At 51.0% G+C, this 25,208-nt stretch overlaps 1 protein-coding gene across 2 annotated transcripts; it reads right to left on the bottom strand.

Moving 5' to 3' along the window:
• Positions 1-941: 941 nt before the first annotated feature.
• Positions 942-25,208, bottom strand: LOC308427969 (myosin-6). 2 transcript variants are annotated; one of them, XM_080926277.1, is made up of 38 exons: positions 25,077-25,208; positions 24,513-24,730; positions 23,186-23,329; positions 22,784-22,940; positions 22,662-22,689; positions 22,299-22,410; positions 21,976-22,068; positions 21,041-21,104; positions 20,721-20,819; positions 20,211-20,314; positions 19,990-20,128; positions 19,276-19,544; positions 18,853-19,023; positions 17,515-17,824; positions 16,899-16,969; positions 16,551-16,638; positions 16,348-16,465; positions 16,089-16,212; positions 15,713-15,849; positions 13,190-13,445; positions 12,787-13,029; positions 12,453-12,629; positions 12,071-12,216; positions 11,720-11,810; positions 9,846-10,235; positions 9,400-9,526; positions 9,194-9,312; positions 8,726-8,922; positions 8,008-8,191; positions 7,717-7,882; positions 7,506-7,630; positions 6,414-6,722; positions 5,355-5,558; positions 3,501-3,626; positions 3,134-3,409; positions 2,091-2,186; positions 1,335-1,469; positions 942-994 (listed from the first exon to the last, which is right to left on the bottom strand). In XM_080926277.1, the coding sequence occupies exons 2-38, from the start codon at positions 24,711-24,713 to the stop codon at positions 974-976; spliced, it is 5,817 nt and encodes a 1,938-aa protein (XP_080782403.1). In that variant the 5' UTR covers positions 24,714-24,730; positions 25,077-25,208; the 3' UTR covers positions 942-973. The 2 variants fall into 2 exon arrangements, with proteins under 2 accessions (XP_080782403.1, XP_080782402.1); XM_080926276.1 differs by having other exon boundaries at positions 946-997.

The following is a 25,208-nucleotide window of genomic DNA, read 5'->3' as shown; positions in this document are numbered from 1 at the left end:
AGGAGGAGGAGAGAGAGAGAGACAGAGAGACAGAGACAGACAGACAGACAGAGACAAGTACAAAGAGACATAGACACACACAAACACAGAAAGACAGAGAGAGACTGAGAGACAGAGAGAGTTGGACTTATGCCCAACTGTGGGTCTGTATATCCACCTATGCATGCCTCTGTAAAGGGGTACAAAAGGAGGGTGGTCTCTGTTTGGTCCATACCCCATAATGATTTGGGCTCAGTGTCATTTGGTTCCTGAGTCCTGGAATGTCCTCATGGTGAGGCCTGACTCACAGATGCTGGGGTGGGAAGATGTACCCTGTGGGCTCCATCTAAGGAGCTGAGTTGATGGGGTCTCAGCTGTTTCTAGGTGTCCCACAGCAGTTTCCTGTGCGTCCATCCCGAGCAGTGCAGAGGCTCTTTGAGTATCAGTGGGAAGATCATCTTGGAGAGAACACATGGCAACTTTAAGTTCTGCCAGCTAAGAGGGCAAGCTGTGGAAGGCTGGCTTCCAGTCAGCACCAAACTTCTAACACCACCCCCCTTGTCTGACTTGGCTCGACCTTTTAGTGCCTTTGTTCTTTGTACACTTTGGGGGTTTGTTGTTATGCAGGCTGGCTTTGAACTTGCTTTTCAAATGAGCCTGCCTCTTGCCTCTACCTCTACTTGAGGCTTGGCCACCCATTATACCTGGATTTGTTTCTCCTACTTTTGAAAGTTTTTCCCTTTCTTTACTTGGACAGTCAGAGCTGGGACTGTAATGGCTGCTGGGGCAGGTGCTTCATTTCTCTCTTGGCCTCCACAGACATGGGGTCCTTCCGGTCCCACAGTTCCTTCAGTCTCTAGCGTGGCCACCCTCCTCCTGTGCCACCAAAATTGCCATCCCAGATAGACAATTAGTAGAAAGGACAGAGGGCACAGGCAGAGTCGAGCATTCATGTTTATTGTGGATTAACAACAGCGAGGTTCTGCTGGAAAGGTCATTCCTCATCGTGCATTTTCTGCTGAGAAAGGATGAGAATGGAATAAGAGGTGTGAGGCCACTGGGCAAGATGGCCTGGGGAGGAATCTCTAGGGATTTCAGAGGTTCTAGAAAGACACCCTTGGAAAGGGAAGGGTTAAACCTCAGGAGTCTTGAAGTCTCATGATGGCTGTGCTTGTCATTTAGAGCACAGTTCTGGGGCTGCTTTGAGTGGGAGAGTGGCTTCTCAGTTATAGGTGTCTGTGGGACTCTCAGGTTATACGCATTGCCTGTTCTATGTCTAAATGCACATGGGATGTGCATGCAGCTGTTCAGAGCATCAGTGAGTGCATGACTGGTACTTCAGGGGAGGAACCCACCTTGGCACCAATGTCCCGGCTCTTGGCCCGCAGCTTGTTGACCTGGGACTCGGCGATGTCCGCCCTCTCCTCTGCCTCATCCAGCTCGTGTTGCACCTTGCGGAACTTGGACAGGTTGGTGTTGGCCTGCTCCTCCTATGAGCAGATAAACGGGATGGGAGATTGGGGTGAGAAAAACCCTGGGAACAAACCTCAGGTTTTCATGGTCTGTGACCCTGAGCCACTCACCCAGTTCCTGTAACAGCCCTCCCAGGCATGCCCTGCTTGGCACCTTCCTCAAACATGTTCAGTGTTTAAGATCCTTCATCACCACTCACTGCCTGGAACAAGCCCATGCTGCCTTGAGAATCCTGACTTACCGCATTCGGTTCCAGTGGTGCCTCAGACAGATGTCTGCCGAATTAGGGGTTTTCTGCACATCTGTGCGCAAACACACTATACCCACATGTTTCTGTCTTCTCTTTCACCCTGTCTTTAGTTCTGTCCAGACCCACCTCCAACTCTTGTCCCTTTCCTGTCCTGCATCTCCCTTGGTCTTATGGTATGTGGACTGTAAGCAACCAGTGGGCAGATGCAGGGCAGGGACAGCACTGATCTGTAGAATGTAGGTTGCTAGATACAGTTCTGATTGTACATGCAGAAAAATGTCTGAGCTGAAGGTCGGAGCAGACCCTTGCCTTGGCCCCACTGTGGTGGAGGCTCACTGGCTCTCGCTAGCAGGTGTGTGGATAAAAGGAGAGGCAACTCTGAACTCACCGCCTCCTCAGCCTGGCGCTTGTAGGCCTTCACCTTCAACTGCAGCTTGTCCACCAGGTCCTGCAGCCTCATCAAGTTCTTCTTGTCTTCCTCTGTCTGAAGGTGGGTGGGAGACAGAGAGGGAGGGAGAAGCCAGTTTGGAAGAGAGAACCAACTGTGGTCATCAGTCCCTCCTCCCTTACTCTAGTCCTCTCCTTAGGCCTCAGCTGCCTTGCCCTCTGGTGGCTCGGGTCAAGGGGTGCTTGAAGTGAGGGGGAGGTTCTCAGAGCCATAGTGAACTTTGATTTATTTCTTTGTATTTGCACTGGTGTTTGGCCTGCATGTATGTCTGTGTGAGAGTGTCTGGCCTTGGAGTTACAGAGAGTTTGTGAGCTGCCATGTGGGTTCTCTGGAAGAGCAGCCACTGCTTTTAATCACTGAGCCACTTCAACCTCTTACTATGGTCCTATGGAGACAGAGGGTCCGCCTGGTAAAGAGACTTTCTCTTGCGGTAACATGGGCACTTTTGGCCCAGTGGTTCAAAGTGACCAGAAGAGGAATAGTAAGGAAAGCTGGTGTTATTACCATGTAGATTATTCTAACTAACATAGCCCGATATTCTGGCACATTCTCCTGAGCCAGAATTTGGGCAGCAGGATCTGTGGCTCCCTTTGGTCATTCCTGTCTTCATGTCATGCTCTGGGGCACCATTGCCCCTTTGTCCAAAATAGGTCTGCCATCTCTACCCTACACCTCTTGTGTTCCCTTCTTAAGTGTACCAAGTCACCCTTCTCCTCAGGCTTCTCTCCCAGACACTGAAAATAGCAGGTCAATGGCCAATCTCAGCTATGTAAATGGCATTCTCTGGCATGCTGAGACATTGCCCTCAGGCCTAGGTGCCCTGTTGGAGAAACTGCAGCCAGCTAGCATCTAAAGGTGCTGGTGCAACGTGGCGCCCGGCATTAGTGCGATGTCACATCACCGCAGAACCACCACAGAGCCCTGCTTGAGCCCCTGAATGGGCTTGTGAAGCCATTGCTCCATCTTGATCTGCCCTGCCCAACCTGGTAGGTGAGCTCCTTGATGCGCCTCTCGCTCTTCCTCATGCCCTTCACCGACTCCGCATTGCGCTTCTGCTCAGCCTCCAGCTCGTTCTCCAGCTCCCGGACCCGGGCCTCCAGCTTCTGCAGCTGCTTCTTGCCGCCCTTGAGGGCGATCTGCTCTGCCTCGTCCAGCCGGTGCTGCAGGTCCTTGATGGTCTGCTCCATGTTCTTCTTCATGCGCTCCAGGTGTGCGCTGGTGTCCTGCTCCTTCTTCAGCTCCTCCGCCATCATGGCGGCCTGTGCACGGGAGAGGGGGGCCTGTGGTCTGCTCACTGCCCATGCTAGGGAGATGCTGGTCTGGAGTGGGTGGGCAGGGTGGGGGACTCACATCTGTGATGGCCTTCTTGGCTTTCTCTTCTGCGTTCCTACACTCCTGCACTGCCTCCTCCACCTCTGTCTGGAGCTGGGTCAGGTCCGTCTCCATCTTCTTCTTCTGGTTGATGAGGCTGGTGTTCTGGATATGAGTAGAAAAAATACCAAATGCAGTTTTATTGTTTAGTTCCATATTTTTGTTCAGAGAAAATTAGAAGTTGTTGAAAAGGGAGGAGGAAGGAGAGGAGGAAAAAGAGGAGGAGGAAGGGGAGGAAGAAAAGGAGGGGGAGGATGAAGAGAAAGAGGAGGAGTGGGAGAAGGAAGAGGAGGAGGAGGAAGGGGAGGAAGAAGAGGAGAGGGAGGAGGAAGAGAAAGAGGAGGAGTGGGAGAAGGAAGGGGAGGAGGAGGAAGGGGAGGAAGAAGAGGAGAGGGAGGAGGAAGAGAAAGAGGAGGAGTGGGAGAAGGAAGGGGAGGAGGAGGAAGGGGAGGAAGAAGAGGAGGAAAAGTCATCTAAGGCTGGGGCGATGGCTCAGGCAGAAAATCACCTGCTGCTCAAGCATGGGGGTCTGAGTTCAGATCCCCAGAACCTATGTGAAAGCTGACACAGTGGTGCACACCTGTAACCCCAGTGCCCAGAGGTCAGACACAGATGGAAGTCTGAAGCTCACTGGTCAGCCCACCCAGCCAACTGCTGAGCTCTACATCCAGTGAGACACTTTACCTCAGAAGATAAGACGGGGCGTGACAGAAGAAGACGCCCAGTGTTAACATTTGGCCTCCTTACACAAGCCCACATGTGTACACGTGTACTTCACACCCATGTGCACACACATGAACATGTACAAATAACACCAAGAAAACATTAAACAAGTCTGGCTTTCGGGATTTCCCTCACTTTCCCTTTCCTTATGAGAGTGGATATAGTCCAGAAAATTACTCAGCACTGGAGAAAGACCCTGAACAGCTCAAGATCAGTAGTTTTACCCTTGAACGCTTAGGAATATATTTGTATATAGGAACATATTCCAAAGAAAGTGGGAAGACTTCAAAGCATAACTAGAAATGATCATAATTAGAGAAAAGTGTCCTTGACTGAAGTAGAGGGCACAGTCACTGGATGGTGTCATTTACACATATGCTAAATTATGGGGCAAAGCCACACAAGGCACTGAAATAGTTTGGCACGAACACTCATCTGGATGAGTAGAACTGGGAACAGTGGGAATAGAAAGCAGAGTCCTCCCCACAGTTTGCCTGGTTAGAAGATGCTTATTTAAAATCTCTCTCTCTGCATATGTGTGTGCACGTGTGTGTGCATGTGTATGTGTATACATGTGAGTGTGCATATGTGTGCGTGCATATGCATGTGTATATATGAGAGTGTACATGTACATGTATGTGTGTGTGTGCATTCGTATGAGTGTTTGAGTCAATATGTACATGTGAGTACAGGTACCCACAGAGGCCACAAGTCTCAGATCTTCCAGAACTGGAGTTGTAAGAGATTGTGAACCACCTGACTTGGGTGCTGGGGACCAAGTTTTTGGGGTCCTGCGAAAGAACAGTAGACACACTTAACTCCAGCCCCAGTTACGCATCTTTAAACTCCCAAACTCCTATCTTTACAAATTAAGTTGGAGGCTCTCTTGTAGATCAGGCTATCAGATGACAAATGCAGTCCACGGCCCCCAGATTTGTGACTCACGGGCACCACCATTCAGCCGTGACATCTTTAGCTCCTAAGTCTGTTGCTCTTGCTCAAGATAATGGTTCTCCCAGCTGCTACTGACAGGTGAGAGCTGACCCAAGATGCAATGCTGCTTGACTTGCTCTGACTCTCAGCGGGTTTCTGCACAGGGTCCCCCCTCACCTGCGAGTGCAGCAGCTGCACCCGCTCACTGGTCTCAATCAGCTCCTGCTCTGCCAGCTTCCGAGACCGCTCTGTCTGCTCCACCACAGCCCGCAGCTCCTCCAGCTCCGCCTGCAGCAGGTTGTTGCGCCGCTCCACGATGGCGATGTTCTCCTTCAGGTCGTCGTTGGCATGGACTGCGTCGTCCAGCTGGAGCTGGGTGTCCTACGGGGAAAGTATGATGGTAAATGGCCGAGACCTCATGCCAACAGATCTCCCATTTTGGGTCTGGCACACCCCATCTGATCCCGTCCAACAGCTTTTGTCATCAGGAAGATAAGCACCTGTCTCATTATCTCTCCTGTCCAGAGTGCACTGTTCCCAGTGTCTCATATTTATGTTAGCCCATTTATTCCCTGTCTGTGGATTGATGTTAAGGTGATACGTGATTGGACAGTGGAGAGGTAGGCAGGAAAAGGTAGAAAAATGGAAGAGGATCAAAGAGGAGGGAGAGAAATAAGATGGAGACAGAGAAAGCAGACCCAGGTGGACTTAAGGGGTTCTGTAGGTCATTTTATCTCATACGGAAGGGCAGTTTGAGTCTTGGTCCACTGGATGTAATCTTATTGAATAGAGGGTTTGTGGATTGAGAATTAAATATATAAACCTGTACAAAAAGCTAGTGGGCCATACAGTCATGTTTGTGATGGGCCGTGGGGTAAAGAAACGCACCAGGACAGAAGCACCAGGGCAGGCGGAGTGAACTTCCTGGAAAGGGAATCTCGTGGAGCATGGAGCTCACAGACCGAGTGACAGAGTCTGTGAGCTCAGCTCTATGCTAGAGTGGCGTCCGCAGAGTGAGACCGTGGGGGCCGATAAAGACATAAGCCATCCGGTTTAATATTTACGGCAATACCTGTCCTTTCCTATCTCTTTTTCAAGCATTAACCGGGCCTCTTAGCTTCCAAGATCAGATGAGATTGGGTATATTCAGAGTGGTGTGGTTGTAGCCCCTTATCATCTTTCTGGGAGCTATACATGCTCCGACTCACCACCTTCTAGACGCCTGGCTCCTGTTACCTTCAAGTGGGCTTGAGCATTCTTCAGGTGCTTCTGGGCCTCGGAGGCTATTCTATTGGCTTGGCTGAGCTGGATCTCCATCTCGTTGAGGTCGCCCTCCATCTTCTTCTTCACCCGCAGGGCCTCATTGCGGCTCCGGGTCTCGGCGTCCAGGGAGGTCTGCAGGGAGTCCACCACCCGCAGGTGGTTGCGCTTGGCCTGCTCCATCTCCTCATCCTTCTCTGCCAGCTTCCTTTCGATCTCTGCCTTGATCTGGTTGAACTCCAGCTGGGCTCGGAGGATCTTGCCCTCCTCGTGTTCCAGGGAGGCCTGGAAAGGGGAGAGGAATCAGAGGTGGGTAATCAAGGCCGAATTGGGTTGGGTGTGGGGGATGAGGGGAGACAGACTTTAACCAGGACTGACTATGGCCTGGGAAGGAGCTGCAGTGATTGGTCCTGTAACCAGATTGCTATGGGAGAGAAAGAGCTAAACCTCCAGAGCTGCCTGACTCCTGGACCTTCCTCTGTAAAGGAAAGGGTTCAGACTTCTCTCATATTTTTGGTTGAGAGCCTAGCCTTTAATGGCTGAGCCATCTCTCCAGCCCGAATTAGGACTTTTCAGTCATTGGGCCTTTGGGACTAACATAGCAGGAGCTCCTGACCCACTGGATTAAAAATATCACAGAAAAGGTAGAAGTTTCTATAGCCCTAATCTGGGCTGTCCCAGGTTCTTAGACTGCACAGCAATCGTGGCTAATACATAAGTGTTTGATGTGATCTCACTTAACAGATGAGGACAGAAACGCACATGGAGGGTCTCAAGCCAGGGTCCAAACCCAGGTCATTTGACCCCAGAGCCTCTGTTCCTCCCAATGGTTTGATCAGTAATTATGATAGCTTGATTCCAAACCAGGAAGCAAGCCTTCTGTCTTAAAAACCAGACTGTGGCATCGTCTAATGGGAAGACCTTAGTTTGGAGGCAGGCATGGTTCTGGTGTATGTGACCTTCTACTAAGAATTCGAGCCACTAGGTTTGTCTTGGGGTCAGAGTGACGTGTGTGGGGCAGGATAGAGTAGGACAGACTGGAGCGTACAGACAGAGTGAGGCCCTTACCTCAGCCTCCTCCAGGGCCGACTGCAGCTCCAGCTTCTCCACTTCCAGCTGTTTGCGGGCCTTCTCCAGCTCGTGCACATTTTTCCCCCCTTCTCCCAGCTGTTCAGTTAGATCTGAGATCTCCTCTGAGGATCAGAGGATCAGGAAGATCAATATACCGTGCCCCACTTCCCCTTCCCTCCGGCCCTTCCCTGCCCCTGAGCTCGCCCACCCTGGAGGTTCTTGTTCTCCCGCTTGAAGGTCTCCAGGTGCTCTAGAGACTCCTCATAGGCGTTCTTGAGCTTGAAGAGCTCTGTGCTCAGGGAGCGCGCCTCCTTCTGGGAAGACTCCAGCTCTGACTGTGACTCCTCATACTTCTGTTTCCACTCAGCCAGGATCTGTAGGGATGAGCACTGTGTCCAGAGCTACCCCAGGCCCCTGTCCTGTCTCAGCCCTCCTCTCCTGCCTCCGAGGAGCATGCTCTGGCCACCACCAGCAGGCACAGTGTCCACGGTGGGCCTACCTTATCGAAGTTCCTCTGTTTCTTGTCCAGGGCTGCGGCGGCGGCATTGGAGCGCTCCACGTCCACCATCAGGTCCTCGATCTCGTTCTGCAACCTGTGCTTGGTCTTCTCCAGGGAGGAGCACTTGGCGTTCACGGCCTCGACTGCCTCCTCTGCCTCCTGAAGCCTCTGAGCCAGCTTCTTCCTGCAGCAGGAAAATGCGTGTGACTGACTTGGAGCCACAAGACCGTGAGATGATCCCTTTCTTTCTAGTGTTGACGAGAAAGACCCAGCTTCTCCCCACAGCTCCCTAAGATGTAACCCCAGCCTAGAGGAGGTGAGGGCTACTGGCACCTAGAACTGTCTCCCACCGCAGGCTGCTCAGACTCCCCCATACATACAAGCACATCTGGTGGCAGTGCAGCCCCGCCCTTTCCCCCAAGCCCAGGCTGAATGACGAGAACTCCTCTGACCAACAAGCTTTTTGCTCGTCTTATACGCGAGTGTCAGGTATAACCCGGGCCAAAAGCTCGCCTGTCAAAGGAAGTAAGCAAGGGCCAGCCAGGCATACAGGTTGCAGGACTCGGGCATTCTGTCAAACACTTCCATGGATCACCAGGTCTCCCCATCTCTGTTCTCCCACTCCAAAGATCTTTCCTGCATCTACTCAGCCTGTCTCCACAGCAGATGCTTTGCTCCGTTCTCTTTGCAAATCCAGGGACAGTCACTGTGGACTCACTTGGCTTCCTCCAGCTCCTCCGTCCTCTGTATGGCGTCGGTCTCATACTTGGTCCTCCACTGGGCCACCTCTGAGTTGGCCTTGGACAGGACACGCTGTAGCTCAGCCTTGGCCTCCATCTCTTCTTCATACTGTTCCCGCAGCAGGTCACAATCGTGCCGGGCTGACTGCAGTGCGTGGGCCAGGGCGTTCTTGGCCTGGGAAGAGGTGGGCATTGAGGAGATTGGGACAAATCCAGCCCTCCAGTCTCTAGATTCTTAAGTCTATTTACTTCAGTCAAGACCCAGACTCACCCACACGAGGTGATTTTCACTTGCCTACCTCTTTCCCTTACAAATAGGAAGTCATTAGATGGCCAGGGGTCCATTTAGTAGGGAGATAGGTTAGTAGGTTATCTTTGGCACCCGGGTGTGCTTATGGAGGTACTGTGTCCAGGGGTGCCACCAAGCCTGTCCCACTGGGCCTCACCTTGCCTTCCTCCTCCAGCTGCCTCTTGAGGTCCTCCATCTGCTGGGTGTAAGAGAGCTTGCCTCGGGTGAGCTGGGAAATCAATGCCTCCTTTTCTTCCAGTTGCCGGGACAGCTCCCCTGGGGGTGGAATGAAGGGTTCTTGGACGATGGAAGGGGAAAAGCAAAGCTACAAGCAGTAGGCTAGGAGAGGGTCGGGGCACCCACCGTTCTCTGTCTGCAGCTTGGCTCGCTGTGTGGTGAAGTCATTGAGAGAGCGCTGGGCTTCTTCCAGCTTAACTCGGTACTCGTTGGCCTGGTCCTCCAGTGTCCGGGACACTTTCTCCAGGTTTGCCTTCAGGCATTAAAGAACAGACAAAAGGTGAATGTGGGAAGAGCCAGGACTGGCAGGGAAGAGGCGTTGTGTGGACCCAGACCAGAGGAAGGAAAAGAGGGCAAGGATGGGGAGAGCTCAGAGGACAGGCAAGAGGGTGGTATGGAGTAGAAGAAACTCAGTCTGAAGAAGGAAATGCATTAAAGAAAGATTAGTAGATAAACGTGGGTGAAGTCTACAGAGAGGCAGGGTAGACAGGAGGTGAAGGCCAAAGGACACTAAAGGAAATGACAAGAGAGGGCATAGCTGCGAGGTGGAGGGGGCTGCTGGGAGCGCCCACCTTGGCCTTGATGATCTGCTCCATGTTGGAGGTGACGTCATCCAGCTCCAGCTTGAACTCACTCTTCTCTTTCTCCAGCTTCTGCTTCACCCGCTGCAGGTTGTCTATCTGCTCGCCCAGCTCGGCCACGCTGTCGGCGTGCTTCTTGCGCAGGGCCGCGGCCGTGGCCTCGTGCTGCAGCGTGGCCTCCTCCAGGTCCCGCCGCATCTTCTGGAACTCGGCCTCGCGCTTCTTGTTCATCTCGATCTGCACAGATGTGGCTCCGCCGGCTTCCTCCAGCCTCTCGCTGATCTCCTCCAGCTCCCGGGACAGGTCAGAGCGCAGCTTCTCCACCTTGGCCCTGGCTGTGCGCTCGGCCTCCAGCTCCTCCTCCAGCTCCTCGATGCGTGCCTAGTCGGGAACACAGAGGTTCGGACCTGCCTCCTGCACCCCTCCTGGACCCTTCCATTAAGACCCCCTCCTGGGGCTCTAAAAGTCTACCAGTTTCTAGCATCGGTTTTCAGCCACTAGGTAGCTAGCAGTGCCTGGAGATGTTTTAACTTGTGTGGAGGAAGCTATAGTAGCTGTAGGTAGAAGCAAGAGGTGCTGCTAAGCATCCTGGAATAGACTAGCCATCATTAGGAAACTGGTTGATGCCAAAGTTTAGAGGATTTCCCAAAGGCACCCGAGACCAAGCTTGCGAATCTGTAACCTAAATGTTGAGGATTTATTTGTGTTTGGAGCAGGATCCTGAGACCTGAGGTTATGAACCTCAAGAGCCCACATTTTCTCCTGCCTCTACTCCACTAACTCTAAGGCAAGGAAATAAGCACTTACGGTTTTACTAACATTTGCAGCTAAGCTGCCTCAAAGAATAATCAAATACTATTGTCATTATCTGAGCCAACCACGAAGTCTAATCAACCGTATCCCCCACACTTCATGGGTTCCTTGGTTATGCTCGGACCCATATGGCATCTTGATTGCTCCTTTCCAAGCCAGGCTGCACCGACAAGATGCCCTCTTCTTCATACCCCTACCTTATTGTCATGGCCTTAGTCTTGGTCCTGACTAAATCAGGAGCATGACCATCTGCCATTTTGGTCTTTCATCTCTATAGGGAAGATTTGTGGGATTTATTTTGTGGCACAATAAACGAAGTTTAATGAACAATGGAGTAGATCCTGTCGAAGGAGAGAGGGGACCTGCACCTCTACTCTCAAGGTAGAGAAGGTAGGACTTGAAGCACAGACCCTACACAGAAGAGGGAGGTGCTATAGCTTGGTGCCAAGACCCGGTTTGAATAATGTTATTATCTTCTGGAGGCCAAAGAACTTGCCCAGACTCAGGGGATGGCTCAGTATTCTGGGTAAGATAAAAAGATGTACCCAAGAAGACGGGACTTACTGCCACCGACCAGGTGGGAAGAATGCTGAGTGTCACGGAGGCTAGGTGACTTACTCCAGGAGGTAGGAGTTAACTGTTCAGGAATGCCTGTGGTTCTCAGCCTGTGTTAGAGGTTGGGATTAGCAGCCAAGGACTGTGAACAGATCAGCCCCTGGGAAGGGAATTTGTGGGGGTATGCCTCATCCCTGTGCAGAGAGCGAATAGAGAAGATCGGAGAACTGAGACCTCTGTTGTTCCAGAACAGGAAGTTCAACAGGCAGAGCATCTTGGGGAAAAGAAGCCCCATTAGTAGGCATGACTCTCTCCCAAAACAGCTTTGCTAAGAAGATGACATATTCTTGCTCAATAATGGGAAAGCTGCCGTTCCTGCATTTAGGAGTGCTTGGGTCCTGGGCTGCCTGGAATTCCAGGCATTGTCTAGAACCTTAAACACCACCCACAGTCTCCAGGCTCTGGGCTCCCTTCATCCACCCTGGGAAGTGGGTCACCTGGTTTTCCTTCAGCTTCTTCTGCAGCTGAAGAGCCAGGGCCTGTTCATCCTCAATTTTACTGTTCTGCTGACTGATGTCAAACTCTTTCCTGCAGCAGAAGGAACATATAACTGATGGTCTTCCTTCCTCTGGGCCTGTCTTATTGCTCTGTGCCAGAACCAGCCTCCCAAACCCTGGCCCAGACAGCAAAGGGGTAGAGCGTTGACTGCCCTCACTTTCAGTGTGCCCAGGGAAGCCAAACCAGTACAGATACATCACTTAGTGCCATGGTTACCAGGCCAGAAACATATCCTTGTCAGCCGCCCTTGCCCACCATGTCAGCCCCGCCCCACACGCGATGGGGCATACTTCTTGAGCTTTTCTTCCAGCTGAAGCTTGTCATTCTCCAGGTCCATGATGCTCTCCTGGGTCAGCTTTAGGTCACCCTCCAGCTTCCGCTTCGCTCGCTCCAGGTCCATGCGCACCTTCTTCTCCTGCTCCAGGGATCCCTCCAGCTGGCCGAGAGAACAAAACAAATAAATGCTGGAAAGACTGGAATTCACAGTGTATACCTTAAACTTGAAGTCCATTGTGGGTTGGTACTCAGAGATTTGCCTGATGAGGAATCACAGAGAACAGAGACGCTCCTGGAGTCATAGGCGTTAGATGCAGGGGGGAAAATTCTTCATCTACAGGCATTGGCTACAAAGTCTTGATCGGAGAAGGATGGAACATGGCTGGTATCACTTACATCATCCACCTGCTGCTCCAGCTTGACTTTGGACTTGGTCAGTGTGTTGACCTTGTCTTCCTCAGCTTGCAGGTCATCTAGGGCTTGCTGGTGAGCCTCTTGCAGAGCTTTCTTCTCTTTGGTGAGTTTGGCAATGATCTCGTCCAGCCCAGCCATCTCCTCTGTTAGGTTTTTAACCTGCCAAAAATAAATAAACAAAAAATAGTTCCACATTGCTTTCAGGATCAAACGATGTCACTGTAGAGACACCTATAAAGATGCTAACAACTAGGCCCGTAGTCTGGTCTGGAAATTTTCTAGAGACCTGGGCTGAAGCAGAGGGAGCTGACCTCACCTTGTTCTCAGTTGCATGCTTTTCCTTCTCCACCTTGGCCAGCGTCAGCTCCAGGTCATCAATGTCCTTCTTGAGCTCCGAGCATTCGTCTTCCAGCTTGCGCTTCTTGGCAGTGAGCTCAGCGTTCATCTCCTCCTCATCCTCCAGCCTCTCGGTCATCTCCTTCACCTTGGCCTCCAGCTGGATCTTGTTCTTGATCAGCTGGTCGCAGCGTTCCTCGGCATCATTGAGGTTGTCTTGTTCCTGGGGGCAAGGACCAGAAGAAGTCAACGATTAAAGAGATTAAAGAGAAAAGATGCAGGGTCTTGTGAAGGGCCGGAGCTTCTGCATTCCCAGACTCTGGAGAAGAGATACGCAATAAAAGAAGAAACAGAAAAGGGGAGATAAAAGCACGTGTCCTCACCGCCTGCACTTGGAGCTGCAGGTCATTCTTCTCCTGCAGCAGGGACACCATCTTCTCCTCCAGCTCCTTGCGGCGAGCCTCAGACTTCTCTAGTGTTTCTTTGACTCGCCCAAACTCCTCCTTCATGTTGGCCATCTCCTTCTCCGTCTCTGCGCTCTTCAGCAGGGGCTTGATCTTGAAGTAGAGCTTCATCCACGGCCAATTCTTGACCCCCATGAAGGCGCGGATGTTCCACTGGATAACCAGCAGGGCATCTCTGACAAGAAAGAGTGGAATCAGACAGAACTCTAGAAAAAAGTCTCCTCAGTCATGGGACCAGTCGCACTGGCCTCCTCTGTCTAAGCAAGTTTGCAGGCACAAAGGACAAGGGGCATTGTAGCCTCACTCCCCATGAGTTCAATAAAAGCGTGGTATGCATTCCCCTACTGGGCAGCAATAGTAATAGAAGCCACTGAGAGATCTTCTGTGTTCAATGTTCATTTTCGGGACACCTTCAAATACAGACTGTGTAACATTTTACATTTCAGAATGCCTGACACACACACACACACACACACACACACACACACACACACGTTTATAAATTTAAAAACAGCAGGAGATGGAGCATTCAACCACTGAGCTGGAAGCGGGCTCCTCTCTCCACCTTCCCTGGGCCTCTACTGAAAGCAGCCACTGATATTGATCTTGGTTTTCATTTTCTTATTTAAAAAATGATTACTTTTGGCTGGGTGTGCTGATGTAGATTTTTTTAATCCCAGCACTCAGGTGGGCTGCTGTGGTTCAGGGTCAGCCTGATCTGCATAGTAAATTCCAAGCCAGCCCTGCCTGGATATGTAGTAAGACACGTATCTCAGTTTTTCTTTTGGTTAAACTTGTGCTTGTGTGTGTTATATCTGGGCACACACATGTGAGTATACATACCCATGTGTGCCTAGAGACAAGAGGAGGGCATTAGGCGTCTCCTTTCATTCTCTTAAGGCACTGAACCTGGGGCTTGCCGTTTCTGTTAGGCTGGTGTGCAGCAAGCTCTACTGACCCTGCTGTCTCTCTACCCCACAGTGCCAGAGTTATGGATTAGGCAGCCACACCCGGCTTTTCGTGTGGCTGCCGGAGAAGTCAAGGCGCTTGAGAGCTCACGTTTGCACAGTAAACACCTGCCTGAGCCATTTCCTCCATTCCTGATTTTCTTCTTCTTCAAAAAAAAAGTGTTTTGAGCAACGTACAAAGGTCACTTTAAACAATGCACTTCTGTTTTTGTGATTTCTGAGCTTCATAGATCAATTCTGTGTCATACTGTATGTCTGCTCGTATGAACTGCCTTTTATTCCCTTAGTGACTTCCGTTTTTAAAGCTCAAATGCATTACAGCATGTCACTGTAGTTTAGCTGTTTTCACTGTTACACAGTATTTCACCAAATGGCTGGAATACTATTTAGTCACTCTCTTTTAAGTGGAAAGCAAGGTTGTTTCTAGATCTGCTCTTACAACTAAGACTGCCATGAAGATTGATTCTTTTTTCTTCTGTCTCCTGGTGGACCTGTGAAGGGGTTTCTCTGTGGATTGTATTTGGGGATAAAATGGGAAGCATGTGATGATTAAAAAAATAAAGACATAGATAGACACAGAGGGAATCGGTTAGGAGTAAGAAGGGGCCAGCAGGAGTGGGGGGCAGCGGGCTGAATATGATCACTGAGAATTGTGTACACGTATGCACTTGTCAAAAAGCCTGACAAAATGGAAAGTATTTGATAGTTCGACTCTAAAGAAGAGAACAGGCTGGCGAGATGGCTCAGCAGGCAAAGGTACGTGCTGTCAAGTGTCACAGCTGGACCCTGTGACTGAACATGGCAGGAGCAGAGATCTGGTCCTGCATTTCGTCCTCTGACTTCCACACGCACCATGCTTTATGCACAGATGTAAGAGCCTGTGAGGTGGTCTACAGGGGGAAGCTGTCTGGAGGCCTCAGTTTATCCCTGGGATCCACATAGTAGAACAAGAAACAACAGCTATGGCAGCATACACCTCGAGGCTCAGCACTCTGGAGACAAAGGCAGGCATGTCTCTGAGTTCGAGGCCAGCCTGGTCTACAGATTGAGTTCAAGAACAACCAAGGCTACACAAAGAAACCCTGTCTCAATCAATCTCAATCAATCAATCAACTGAGAAAGAACCAACTCTTTGGGTTGTCTTCTGACCTTCATATATGTGACATGGCACTACCCCAATACATAAATGAATCTAATAAAAAAAAACCCTAAGTATATTAAAAAGAATAAAATGCTTTTCAAAATTCTATACTAATTTCCACATCTGTAAACAATAGGCCAGCCTTCTTAATTCATCTCCTGTTTTCAAGTGTCATGGAGTCTTTTAAAAATAGTTCATAATGAAACCTCCTGCAGTAGACCCGCTTGTCCACATCACAGCAAGCAGGAGCCACGATCTGAATCCAGATCCGTATACCTACCCAGCACTGCTGGTCCTCCTCTCCACTGACACGTTCCCTCCAGCCTGCCTCACCTGCGCTCCAGTATCTTCTTGAACTCAATGCGCATGAGCTGGCCTCGGGCCTGGGCCTGGATTCTGGTGATGATGCGGCTCAGCCTCTCATCCCGCATCTCCTCCAGCAGCCCCAGCAGCCCCGCCTTGAAGAACACCTGAGGGCAAGTGGGTAGAATCAACGTGGGCACAGCATCAACGGAGGGTGACCAAGGTACAGGAGCGGGGGGGGGGATGTTCAATAAGCTCCCAGGGACCCGTCACCCGTGCGTTCTAGTCTGACCGAGAGGATGGAAAAGGAGAGGGTGGAGCCTGTGCGAGTCTGCCTCCCAGTCTCAGTGGTACCACTCAGCATGGCTACCTGCTCTACAGCCATTATGTAGAGCTCTAGACCCACCTTCGTGTGACCAAACTTGTACTGGTTGTGGTCAATGTCCAGGGAGCCCAGCAGCTTCTCAGCCCCCTTCCTGCTGTCAATGAATTGCCCCTCAGGGATGGCTGCTGGGTTCAGGATTCGATACCTTGGGAAGGAAGTTCTCAGAGTCATTTGCCTTCTGCATGGGTCTGTCCTGCCTACAGTATTCCAGGGCCACCGTAGACCCCAACTCCCACAAAGGCAGCCCACCTCTGACTGTGAGTCCTAGGGTACCCCTTACCTCTGCCGGAAGTCCCCATAAAGAATGCGGTTGGGGAAGCCCTTCCTGCAGATGCGGATACCTTCCAGCACACCGTTGCATCGCAGCTGGTGCATGACCAGAGGGTTGTCCATCACCCCTGGGGCAGCAGAAAGGATGGAGGTCAGCCTTTGGTTAAGTGGGTGCCAGGCAGTACCTTGACTAAAGCCTTCCCTATGGCTCACCTGGAGCCTTCCGCTCATTGGGAATGAGGCAGCGCACAAAGTGAGGGTGGGTGGTCTTCAGGTTTGTCATCAGCTTGTTCAGATTTTCCTGAATAAGAGTAGAGTGAAGAGTCAGGGGTCCCATGAACCTTCCCTTGTGTTTCTGAGTCCAGGGCTCCAGATACTCCATCACCAGAACCATCAAGTGGGGTGAGTTCAGTCTCGTAGTGTTAAATAACCCAAAATGATCATGTAACTCTAGTTTCCTTCTGTCCCATACACATAGCATTGGGGTAGAGAGAGTGTTGCAGCCGAGAAGCTCCGGCCTAACCCACTACAGGTGTTCTGGAGTCTCTGGGCCCGTCTTACCCGGTGGAGAGCAGACACTGTCTGGAAGGATGAGCCTTTCTTCTTGCCTCCTTTGCCTTTACCACTGTCACCTAATAACCCGAGAAAGACCAAGAACAAGACCCTAAAAACACAAATACTCCCAGGCAGGGTCAGGGCTCTGATCTTCAGAGGCTGCGTGAGTTTGGGCAAGCAATTTTCCAAGTCTATTTTTCATGAGGGTAGAAGTAACTATGTCTGAAAGCCTGGTCTTCCATCTCCTAACACCGTAGCTGTTAGACTTTTTCTGTTACCTATTCTTTTTATACCTCACCTAAGTCATTTCCAACCAAGCCCATTTTCTTCCTTCTCTGAACTGGAGGCTCATCTGCCCTACCCTTTGTTCAGCAATCTTGCCAACCTGTATTAAAAACTCCTTTGAGCGTACTTCTGTGCTGGGCATCTAACAGTAAAGTGTGTACCTCTCTTCCTGACCTCTGGTTGTTCTTGGACTTCAGGAATCAGACATGTGTACCTGTACCCGTGACACTAGGTAGGTAAAGGCATAGGGGATGCAGATGGACTGTGTTGGGCTCCCCTACTGCCTCTGGACCCCAAACCTGTGAAAATCCCGAGCCCACTGTATCTGCCCCCTTACCGGTATCAGCAGAAGCATAGGTAGAGAAGAGCGTGGCCATGAGCTTGAGAGAGGACTTCTGGTACAAACCCACCACCGTCTCGTTGAGGGGGTCTTTGTTCTTTTCCAGCCAACCCAGGATATTGTAGTCCACGGTGCCCGCATAGTGGACCAGAGAGAAGTGGGCTTCCTGCTTCCCCTTGACATTGCGAGGCTTCTGGAAGTTGTTGGACTTGCCTAGGTGGTTGTCATACAGCTTGGCCTTGAAGGTCATGTCTGAGGCCTTGGGGAACATGCACTCCTCCTCCAGGATGGACATGATACCCATGGGCTGACAGCATGGAACAAGGAGAGAAAGGATGGTTGATTCCACTCCCAATTTCCTGGACTCCCACACTCTAACCAGAAGAAGGCTCTATAGAGCTGCATTACTGAAGGGTCAAAAGCTGCCTGGGCAGAACCTTCTGGCCCAAGACAATACTCTTAATGAACTTAAATCCTGTTACATCCAGAGTTACTCCACACATGTTTTTTCTCTTGTCCCAGTAGCAAGACAGATTTGTATTCCTAGTCATTCTCCTTAAAGCCTGAAAAGACTAGAAACATTTTTTTTTTCAGGTTAGAGACATATGTCTGCCCACAGAATTTGGCTACAGTGGCAGCCAGACCCCTGTCAGCAGCCATTAAAGGGTTGGCTGAGTGAATCCTGGTTCTAAAGACACTTTTGCCTTCAGAGTATGAAATTCTTAGTTTTTCTTGCGGCTAGACCACTTTTGAGAATTTGGTAAGCTAGTGACCATTTTCATTTTCTAGGATGATGCATATATGTCTTCCCCAAATTTTAAGGGTTTTGTGGTGTCTGGGAAATGAGAACCTTGGTCTAGAATTCAAGTAATAACTCAGTTTGAGGGAAGGTTCCTTTTCAGTGAACAGTGATTGATCATATTCAGGTCATATACTTGGGTTCTGACCTATAGCAAAAGGCAAGGCACATGTAGGCAATCATGCGTCAGGGACACCACTCCTCTCCTGAGGAGATGGGCTGAGAATTGATTATTTCTCAGCAAACAGGAAGAGTATGAAGTAAACATTTCCAATTGCAGCCTAGGACTTTTCCATGATTGATGTTTCTTATGTGTGAGAGAAGGGTCAGGAGTCCCTGGGAGGTTACCATCATAGAGTGAGATAAAATTCAAGGTTTGAGGGAATGAAGAGAGCTGTGAGTGTTTGTGACCTCACGGTACGTGAAGCTGAGTCTGGGGAGCAGCTTGGGATTCTAGTTTCCTGAGGGTAGAATGGATGGAATGACTACTTTAGGTTGACAGAGAAGGGAGCTCAGATGGTGGAGACAGGGCTCACCTTCTCAATGAGGTCGATGCAGGCCTGCAGGTCCATCCCAAAGTCGATGAACTCCCACTCGATGCCTTCCTTCTTGTACTCCTCCTGCTCCAGCACGAACATGTGGTGGTTGAAGAACTGTTGCAGCTTCTCATTGGTGAAGTTGATACACAACTGCTCAAAGCTGTTGAACTACAGGGGTGAGGAAGCCAGTTAGGCAGGCAGATTCTGTGCCACACACCTGCCCGAGCCCAGCAGAGGCATGGCTGGTCCCCTCTCAGGTCATAGCAGGAAAGGTAGGGCTTCTCCTGAGGGCAGGGACAGTGATTGGCTCTATCCAGTCCCCCCATGCCTGGCCTATGGCTGTCCATCTACAGGTGACTGGAGTTCTGAGTGGGTAGGTAAGGAACAAATAGTGCCCCAAGCCAGGGCTCCCAGACTCACATCGAAGATCTCAAAGCCGGCGATGTCCAGGACACCTATGAAGTACTGGCGTGGCTGCTTGGTCTCCAGAGTCGCATTGATGCGTGTCACCATCCAGTTGAACATCTTCTCATACACTGACTTGGCCAGTGCCCCGATGGAGTAGTACACCTGCTGTACACTCTGCCCCTTGGTGACATACTCGTTACCCACCTTCACCCGAGGGTGGCACAGGCCCTTGAGCAGGTCGGCTGAGTTCAATCCCATGAGGTAGGCAGATTTGTCAGCATCTGATTGGCAAAGAGAGCAGAAGCACTTCCAATACCTGCATTCCTTGTCCCAGCTAATGTCTGATTAGTATGGCTGTGGATCTACTGGCCATGTTCTTGTTCCACCCCATCCTCCACCTCATCTCTCTATCCCACAAGCCTCAGTTCATCAGTCATACAGGGACTTGGTTGGGATCTAGCTGAAGAGCAGGCCCAGGAGCAGGGCCTAGCCCTGGGTGAAGATGCTGACCACTGGTTCTCATACTGCTCCCAGTTTCCTTCAACTTTCTGTGTTATCGTCTGGACAACTTTGCTGCCAACCTAATTCCTTAAGACTTGTTGAAAGAACCACTGGGCTCAGCACAAGAGACTCAGTCCCTAGTGAATGTCTTCAGTACTTGAGGCCAATGGGCCTCTTGAGCCCGTGCAACACCTAGGGTTTCCTCAACAGTGCACCTTCCCACACCTTCAGTGCCGTCTGGCTCCGCCTGCTCCTCCCGCTGCTTCTGTTTGAACTTCATGTTCCCATAGTGCATGATGGCGCCTGTCAGCTTGTAGACACCAGCCTTCTCCTCTGCTGTGAAGCTCAGCACATCAAAGGCGCTCTGGGACAGAGGAGAGAATGAGTAAAGGATGGTCTGGGAGCCCTCCAGAACCCCCAAGGGCTTCTCCAGGCTCCTCACTTACATCAGTGGCCAAAAGCTCTTCTGAGTCATCAATGGAGGCCACAGACACCTCTCCCTGAGAGACGAAGGCGTAGTCGTATGGGTTGTTGGTAACCAGCAGCATGTCTGTGTCAGGCATGGAAGGCAGGGCAGGGATGGGTAAGGACGTAGAGAACGGGAAGGAGGGGAGAATGGAGGAAGAGTAGAGGGAGGGAGATAAGACAGGGAGGAGATAGAAAAGAGGACAGTCAGTGAAGGCATGGGGGAACCCAGGAAAGAAGCCCCAAGGTCACGGTGAAGGAGAAGCATGTGAAGAGAAAGGGGAAGGGGAGAAAACATGGCAGAGAGGAAAGACACAAAATGAGGAGCAAGGTACTTGACAGGGCATCAAGAAAGGTGCAGACCAGCTAGGGGGAGAAAGGAGGAAGAACAGATCAAAGGGAAGAGGGAACAAGAAAGTAAGACAGAGCCAGAGGAGGAGCCCCATGGGTGGGTTCTGGGAACCGCATGGGCAGTGGTCAGGTCATGTTACCCAGCAGCTCTGGCTTCTTGTTGGACAGGATCTGGTAGAAGATATGGTAGTTCCTCTCAGCCTTCAGCTGGAAGATCACCCGGGACTTCTCCAGAAGGTCTGAGGCACGGAGAGTGGAGGAGATTAGGTGAGAGAAGAGAGGTGAGTTAGCAAAAGAACAGGGATCAGAGCAGGAGGCTTTTACATCATGGTCATGAAACCCAAGAAGAGGCTAGATTCATTAAAGAATATTAAAGCCGCAAGGAGGTCAGAGACCTAGGCAGAAGACAGGGAGGAGATGGGGCTGCCTGAGGGGAGGGAAGCCAGATGGCAGGACTCACAGGTCTCTATGTCTGCAGAAGCCAGCTTTCCAGTGGCTCCAAAGTGGATCCTGATGAATTTCCCCTGTGGGTAGACCAAACAGAGTGAAGGCACTGGCCAGAAGTGTGGAATCAAAATGTGGACAAAATGTAGTTCAACCCAGAATGCCCTGATGGTTCTAGAGCATAAAAGGCCTGTTTGGTGTCAGGTTAGTATCAGTAAAACAGAAAAGGCTTCTTGTACCCAGATTTCAGTGAGGAGCTGAGGAGAGAACAGCAGTGAGCCTTAGTCTATGTTAGAAGCCTCCGGTTTGTGGCTCTCACCTCATTCCCCTTCATTCCCTCAGTGTTCTGTGAGGTAGCTGTCATTACCCCTGCTTCATAAGTGATGGACTTGGGGGGGGGTGGTGACTAGCTCAGTATGTAGAAATTCATGTGTTTGGCCCCAGAACATATGGAAATGTTGGTAAGAGATCTCAAATATGACACAAATCAGCTCTGTCCATATCAGAAAGTTTGATTTCTTTCTAGGTTTCCCAGAATTCAAGGATCCAGACTGAGTCAGGAGGGTTTGCGCGCTCTCTCTCTCTCTCTCTCTCTCCCTCCCTCCCTCCCTCCCTCCCTCCCTCCCTCCCTCTCTCTCTCCCTCCCTTCCTCCCTTCCTCCCTCCTTCTCTCTCTCCCCTCCTTCCTTCCCTCTTTCTCTATCCCCTCCTTCCCTCCTTCCTTCCCTCCCTCCTTCCTTCCCCCCCACACCCTCTCTCTCTCTCTCTCTGTGTGTGTATGTGTGTGTGTGTGTGTGTGTGTGTGTGTATCTGTATGTCTATGTATGCCTGTATATATAAAATCCAGGTATAGTATAATAACAAAGTATATCAACTCTTGGCAAAATAGAACTCCCATTTTCTTGGTAAGTTTGGATGAGGTCACTTAAAGTAGAGGTCCAGGGTCACTCACAAAGCGGGAGGAGTTGTCATTCCGGACAGTCTTGGCATTGCCAAAGGCCTCCAGAGCAGGGTTAGCCTGGATAATCTGGTCCTCCAGGGTGCCCTGTGAAAGGAGCAGAAATTTGGGGGTTTATCTTCCATTCACCTTTAGAAGGTTTTGGTTGGCTGGGAGCCTAAGCTGATTCTCAGGGGTAGGATGTGGATGATGAATCCTCAGACCCCACACAGGTCTCAGAGCATGCGTGTCCCACCAGAAAGATCTTCTGCACTGACCCTCCCAAGCCCTGCTCTTCTCCCTGCATCTCCTTGGCTGAGCCTGTGGCCCATGCTCACCTTGTTTGCATTAGGATTGTCCTTCTTGCTACGGTCCCCTATGGCTGCAATGCTTGCAAAGTACTGGATGACACGCTTTGTGTTCACAGTCTTCCCCGCTCCGGATTCTCCACTTGAGGCAACAAGGGACAATCAGAAGCCAGGAATTCCACTATCGTTCATGAGAAGTGCACCGCACCTGTCCTTTCCTAGCCTAGGCTACCAGAGCCCAGCACAGCATAAGATTTGCCTTCTAAAGAGCTCAGTCCCCTTCTGCCATACCCTTACAATTATAGCCTTGAAGACTCTCCTTCCCTACTGTACCCAGGGGTTAGCCTGGCCATCCCCACCCGAAACCCCTGTGGAGGATTAGTGCTTGCTCACGTGATGAGGATGGACTGGTTCTCCCGATCTGGAAGAGAGAAGAGGAGAGGCAATGGGTTGAGGGATGAGAATCCAGAAGGGAATTCAGGTCGAGGGGACCCGGGTCAGGGCACCGGGCTTACCTGTCAGCATGTACTGATAGGCGTTGTCAGAGATGGAGAAGATGTGAGGTGGAGCCTCGCTCCTCTTCTTGCCCCGGTAGGCAGCCACCACTTCCGAATTGTACACTGGCAGCCACTTATAGGGGTTGACGGTGACACAGAAGAGGCCTGAGTAGGTCTGGGGGTAAGGAAGAGAAAGTGAGGGGTGGTTGTCAGAATTAGAGACAGACCCCAGGAGACGAAGGAAGCAAAGGGCAAAGCTCAGAATCCTTCCAGTGGTATAACCGAGCCAAAGGAGCAGGGGCTGGCATAGCGTGCCGTGCTTCCTGAACACAGACCAGGCAGTAGGCAGTGGCTTGGCTTCAGGAGACTGCAGTTGCTCAGGAAGCTCTAGGTTCTGGGATGGACCAGAGCTGTACTCACGTAGATCATCCAGGCTGCGTAGCGCTCCTTGAGGTTGTACAGCACAGCCGGCTCGTGCAGGAAGGTCAGCATGGCCATGTCCTCGATCTTGTCGAACTTGGGAGGGTTCTGCTGCATCACCTGGTCTTCTTTTAAGGTCACTGTCTGGAGAAGAGTGGGAGACAGGATGAATGACTGCCTTCCGTGGGCTCCTGTCAGATCTGGTTTACCAGCCTTCTGCTCTCACCCAGTCCCTGACTTGGCGTCACTCCCATGGTTCTTGGCTGACAACGCTTTCTGCTTCCTGCCCGTAAGTCCCCCAGGATCCAGTTCCCAGGTCATTTTTCTGCCCAAACTCTAGAGATGGTTCAGAATTCCTCTCTCCTGCCAGCTCCTGACCCTGTCCAGTGATCATCTCTTGTCTGACTCCATTTGTTAAACATTCAAAGGCAAAGCTGGGGGCTATCAGCCCTGCAATCTGTGTACACAGTGCCGTGCCTCTGGGCCTGTCTCCCGAACATAGTTCTCAAGAGCACACTGTTGCTCCAGAAAAGCCTTTTCCCCTGTGGGACAAGCAGCATTCCTCCAACCCTGTACTCCTTATCTGTCAGAATCGGGGGTGGACTGGTATCAGTTTTCTATCACTTGTTATCATGTGTCAGTTGGTTTGTTGTTGTTGTTATTGTTTTGTTTTGTTTTTTACAGTGGAAGAGGTGGTGGCTCTTAACAGTCAAACATTGTCCTCTCCTACTGACCAGAGGTCACTGAACTTGGATAGATTACAATCCTTTGTGGGCTGTGGCTATCAATGTACACATCCTGGAGAAGCAACATCTGGGCAGCCAGCCTGCGAGGCACACAGCTCTGAGCAGGGGTAACTCTCATAGCTAGACTGAGCACCCAGGAGACAGGGGTTCCATCCTGTGTGTATCACTGGCCTCAGGAATTATCTCTCAGATAAAAAGTTTCTGCTTTTTTTGTTCATCTGGGTCTGAATTTTAGGAGAAAGGGATTTGAGATATGAACTTTTTGGGAGAAACTGAGGCACAGACAGGAGGGACACAAGTGTTGGAAAGGGGGGCTGCCTTTAATGCTATGCTGGTGCCTTCATCTAAAGACCTCTCCGAGGAGGGAGACAGCGTCTTTCTGCCAAGAGAGCATCCCTTGGGTGACGCCCTGGTGCACCTGCTTAGATCCCCCTGAAAAAGTTCTGATCCTGAGGTTCTCAAGGGAGCATAACTTTGGCATCCCCACCCCTTCTCAGGCTCCTCAGCTCCCAGTATAGAAGGCTCTGCCCCAAACCCTTCCCCCAAGCCTCCCTCCCCTGCCTTGCCCCCATTATCCATACCTTGCCATTTTCAGTTTCGGCAGTGACCTTGCCCCCTTCCCGGGACACGATCTTGGCCTTGACAAACTCCTCCTTGTCATCAGGCACGAAGCACTCTGTTCGGATGTCGAAGGGCCGGGTCTGGGCCTCTAAGCGCTCCTTCTCTGACTTACGCAGGTACTGGGCCGCCGCCCCGAAGTCAGCCATCTGGGCATCCGTCATCCTGTTACTCTTAAACTCTTATGAGGGAGATAGGAGGGACCTGTCATTCCCGGTGTGGGCCAGGCTTCTATACCAAGCCCTGTCTTTCCTACTCCACCATTCCCTGCCTCTTCTACACCAAAACCTATGGCTCTTCCACCGGACACCGTGTAAAGGGCCCGCTTCCCCACCATGAAAAGTTCCACTATTCACGCCCCTGAAGTCATCCGAAGGAGGTTCTCTTTGAGAAGTCTATGTGGGGTAAGGGTGACTGAAGTTTACTAAGAGTGCTGGGCTCCTGGGCAGAGAACAAGAGGGTTGGAAGCCTGGCTTCTGGGAGAATCATGATCGGCTGTCTCCAGGGGGAACTGGGGGCATTCTCACCCGGTTAATCTTTTCACAGAGAATCCTGAAGAATTTGGACCACAGCTGGAATGAGGCACCGTAGAGGTGCAGCTGGAAGCAGAGAAAGACTGGCAGAGAGGAGTAGCAGAAGCTGAGAGACGGACCCAGAGA

This window comes from Micromys minutus (assembly GCF_963924665.1).
Source record: "Micromys minutus genome assembly, chromosome: 12".
Taxonomy (NCBI): domain Eukaryota; kingdom Metazoa; phylum Chordata; class Mammalia; order Rodentia; family Muridae; genus Micromys; species Micromys minutus.
Note: the sequence above shows the minus strand (reverse complement) of the source record. Positions and strands in the feature narration are given on the sequence as shown.

Excerpts from the sequence above, each read along its gene's own strand:
- LOC308427969 (XM_080926276.1), bottom strand. The coding sequence starts at position 24,713 with ATGACGGATGCCCAGATGGCTGACTTCGGGGCGGCGGCCCAGTACCTG. Across the intron at positions 9,313-9,399 it reads CAAGCTGCAGACAGAGAACG|GGGAGCTGTCCCGGCAACTG; the intron begins GTGGGTGCCCCG and ends TTCCACCCCCAG. Across the intron at positions 7,631-7,716 it reads GGAGAACAAGAACCTCCAGG|AGGAGATCTCAGATCTAACT; the intron begins GTGGGCGAGCTC and ends TCTGATCCTCAG.